At 30.6% G+C, this 3716-nt stretch overlaps 1 protein-coding gene across 1 annotated transcript in view; it reads right to left on the bottom strand.

Moving 5' to 3' along the window:
• Positions 1–328: 328 nt before the first annotated feature.
• LOC110038738 (dihydroflavonol 4-reductase-like) overlaps positions 329–3716 on the bottom strand; it is a 7810-nt gene continuing 4422 nt past the window's right edge. The window contains 5 exon segments of the mRNA XM_020743631.1: positions 329–568; positions 1950–2034; positions 2037–2149; positions 2720–2912; positions 3261–3420. Of these exon segments, the coding sequence (XP_020599290.1) occupies positions 508–568; positions 1950–2034; positions 2037–2149; positions 2720–2912; positions 3261–3420 (612 nt within the window). The 3' untranslated portion in view covers positions 329–507.

Raw genomic sequence — 3716 nt, forward strand, 5'->3', positions numbered from 1 at the left:
CCTACATGACATCGTAATAACAACACAAAAAACCAAAACAATAACATAGAAAAAGATTATAATAACACCAGTATATCAAAACAATAACACCATAAAAAAACTCTAGTAACACCTTTCAATAACAACAAAATAGTAGAATAATAACTCATGGATAACACCGTAATAACACTAAAATAATACCAGAGCAACAAAATAATTACTGAGTAACGTCAGAGTCCCACCTTAATTTTGAAACCTTTTGTTTTAGTAACAAAACAATATTAACATAATATTACCACAAGAACTCCAAAACCTCGTATCAATAAACCACAATATCATAAAAAACTACATAAAAACATCTGATTAAAAACTATTGAACACCAGAAATAACTCAAGAATAATACATCATAAACACCCGAATAGCACCGCATAAACGCTATTGTAGCTTAACAACAATGACTTTAAGATAAAGAAAACATTTTGACTGAAGCTTAAATTACCTCCATTTCAAACCTGTTGCCGTTATTTTCAAAATTCATCATCAATATTTCTTGGTCGAGTGAGAAGTCCATCGCAGCTGCTTGAAACCCTAGCTTTCGGAATTGCAAATGAAAAACATTAGACAATAAAGCGGGGACGTTTAAATCATAAATGAAAAACATGACAAAATAAGTAGGAAAGTGACAAATAAAGCTTTTTCGACCAAAAGGGCTGGGTCGGGATGGGTCGCGCGATAAAAAAAAAAAACATTTTCAATTTTAAGCAATGGGACTAAGATTTACACATGGCGTATTTCAATGGCGTTAGGATGTAGCTCTTGGTCCGAACTCCGGACCTAAAATTATTCGGTTTGACTACTAGGTATTTCAAAGATTACTATTTTTAAGCGAGATGGAATGTTCACATCCAGGTTGTGGAAAGGCATGCAATGATGTTTAGGTATGCATTTGTACTTTAACACAGTTTTTCATCCATAAACTGATGGATAATCAGAGAAAGAAAAATGTAAGTATTAGAAAACTTATTGAGGTTTTGTGTTCTTGACGTTTGGAAATAATTGGGAAGAACATATTATGATGATTGAATTTGCCTACAATATAAATTACCAGTTAAGTATAAAATGATTTCGTATGAAGGACTATATTACAGGAAATGCAGAAATCCATTTAGTCGGGTTGAAGTTGGACAATGTCATATTTTAAGTCTTAAAATAATTGAAGTCATAGAGAAAATTAGATTAATTAAAGACAGATAAAAAGTTACTCAGAATTGACAACAAATGTTTTATGACTAATAAATTAAGCAGTGAAGTTTGTGGTTGGTGTCTTTGTGTTTCTAAGAGTTAAGTCAATGAAAGATATAACCATAATTGATCATGGAATTAAGTTAGGCCCCCGATATATTGGTTCTTTTGGAATCATTGAAATAATGGTCAAGTTGCTTATGGGCTAGCTTTACGTGCTGATATGTAAAATATTCATGATGCGTTTCACATATCAATGCTCAAAAATGGGTTATATAGTTTTAAAAGATTGTTCCTTTATGTCAAGATAAAATGGAAGCATGGGCCACAAAAAAGAAGCTACTTGGAAAAAGGAACAAGAAATGTGACAAAAATTCCAATTTCTAGTATTGTAGCTTCTTAATAAATTTATACTCTCACATTAAAGATTGTAGAAAAAAAAACATATTCTATGAAAATTGAAAAAATTAACAAAAACATGGATTGCAAGCCCTCAATCACTCATGGGTGCATCAAATATTATGAGACCTAGACACCATCTTCCACTAAACAACCCAACAATATAAATTCAAATTTACAAACATGAATTACAATTGTTTATCTGTGTAATGTCTGAAATAAAGACCGCTATAATCACTCAAAATATTACCACGCATAATAAAGAACATGTATAAATAAAAGGATAACAAAAAAAATTTTCAAACTTCTCATTCTTCTTTCACTTAACTGCACTTGTTCTTTCACTTCCTCATACTTCTCGGCAACTAAGGCTGGTTCCTCAGTGTTGGGCGGTAAGAGATTCTTTTCCCTACCTTAATAGCATCATCAAACATATCCTCAATAGTGTACTTGTACTTGAACCCCAAGTCCATGAACTTCTTAGAAGAGAAACTTACTCTCTTAATATTTGGATCAATATCTTTAAACCTATATAATAATAAAATTTTAGTAGACGTTCTCTTTATAGAAGCAATTATTTGATTATTGTGCTGAAATTAGAAAACATATATATATATATATATATATATATAGATATATATATATATATATATTTGAAAGAAAGAGCTCTCTATGTCTCCCCACATGTTGTGCAGAATAGAATTCGTGTACCACACCCTGCACTTGGGAGGAACGAACCCTAGACTAGAGGGGACTTGCAACTGACAAGCAGATGCCCAACCAACTGATCTGTGTACGCGGCCCATATATATCAATTATCATATTTTTGATGTAGTGTTGAAATTTTGAGTATTATTCATGAAAATATCAAAATGTAGGTATTCGATGTCTAAATACATAAAAACTGTGTGGTATATATGTAAAAGCCCCAAAATAAATTTACAAGATAGATAGATAGATTATCAAATTTTTTATGTAGTGTTAAAGTCTCGAGTATTATTCATGAAATTTTGAAAATTTAGGCATTAGATGTCTAAATGCATAACAATTGTGTGGTATATATGTAAATGCCCCAAAATAAATTTACAAAGTACTTACTTTTGAGGAATGGCATATGTGGCATATCTCTTCTTCAGCATTTTTGCCAAGTCATAAATTGTTGAATCATGAGAAGAACAAATGTACCTACCATTTGCGTCCGGATGCTCGAAAAGGAAAATATGAGCATCACATAAGTCATCCAAATGAACAAATTGAGCTTGCTTTATTATCGAGTAATGAGCTTCATTTCCTAACAAAATATCAACACATAATAAACGTTTGAATATCATAATTTTTACTTAAATTTGCATAATTACAATAATGATGCCGGAAAAATTGTGCACCGTTTATCATTTTTAGATCTGCTTCTGCCTATAAGTTCGTTACTTTATTACCCTCTCGTCCTTTTGTCTCGATTAATTTATGAAAAGTCATTCACAAATTTCCTCGAATGTAAGATAAAATTTTAAGCTATAATAATATGGCACCTATAAAATTCCAAATATTAATTATTTTTATTAGTTGTTCTACGATCTGTTGGTAGTGTGTAAAATCTATAAACTTGAAGGGTCGCCATGTAAAATGAGAAATCATTCACCTGTAATTAATGAAAATGCAGTGGTCAAACTTGGCGGCATCTCATCTGTCATGAAGGAACCCACCACCAATGTGGGAATTATGGCTATAAAATCAACGTCATTTTCTTTCACGAACTCCCAAGCAGCCTTCTCTGCAAGTGTTTTTGATACGAAGTACATCTGTTGTATATTAGCACAAATTAATTATTATATCAAAAACTTGAAGGTTTATTACTGCTGGCAATAAACATCAGATTTACATGCAAATCACTCAACTCTTATGTATTTATATAACTATTACTTAAATTTTAGTTTATACATAAATCTTTGTGTGTTTAAAATTTTGATGATAGAAATATCAATATCTAAGAATTGAGTGATATGCAAAAATTTATTTAAATATTTTGTTAGCAATATTGGCTATTTATAAATTAGTATATATTGCTCTACATATATATATATATATATATATATAT

The sequence above is a fragment of the Phalaenopsis equestris genome, unplaced genomic scaffold (assembly GCF_001263595.1).
Source record: "Phalaenopsis equestris unplaced genomic scaffold, ASM126359v1 Scaffold233672, whole genome shotgun sequence".
Classification (NCBI taxonomy): domain Eukaryota; kingdom Viridiplantae; phylum Streptophyta; class Magnoliopsida; order Asparagales; family Orchidaceae; genus Phalaenopsis; species Phalaenopsis equestris.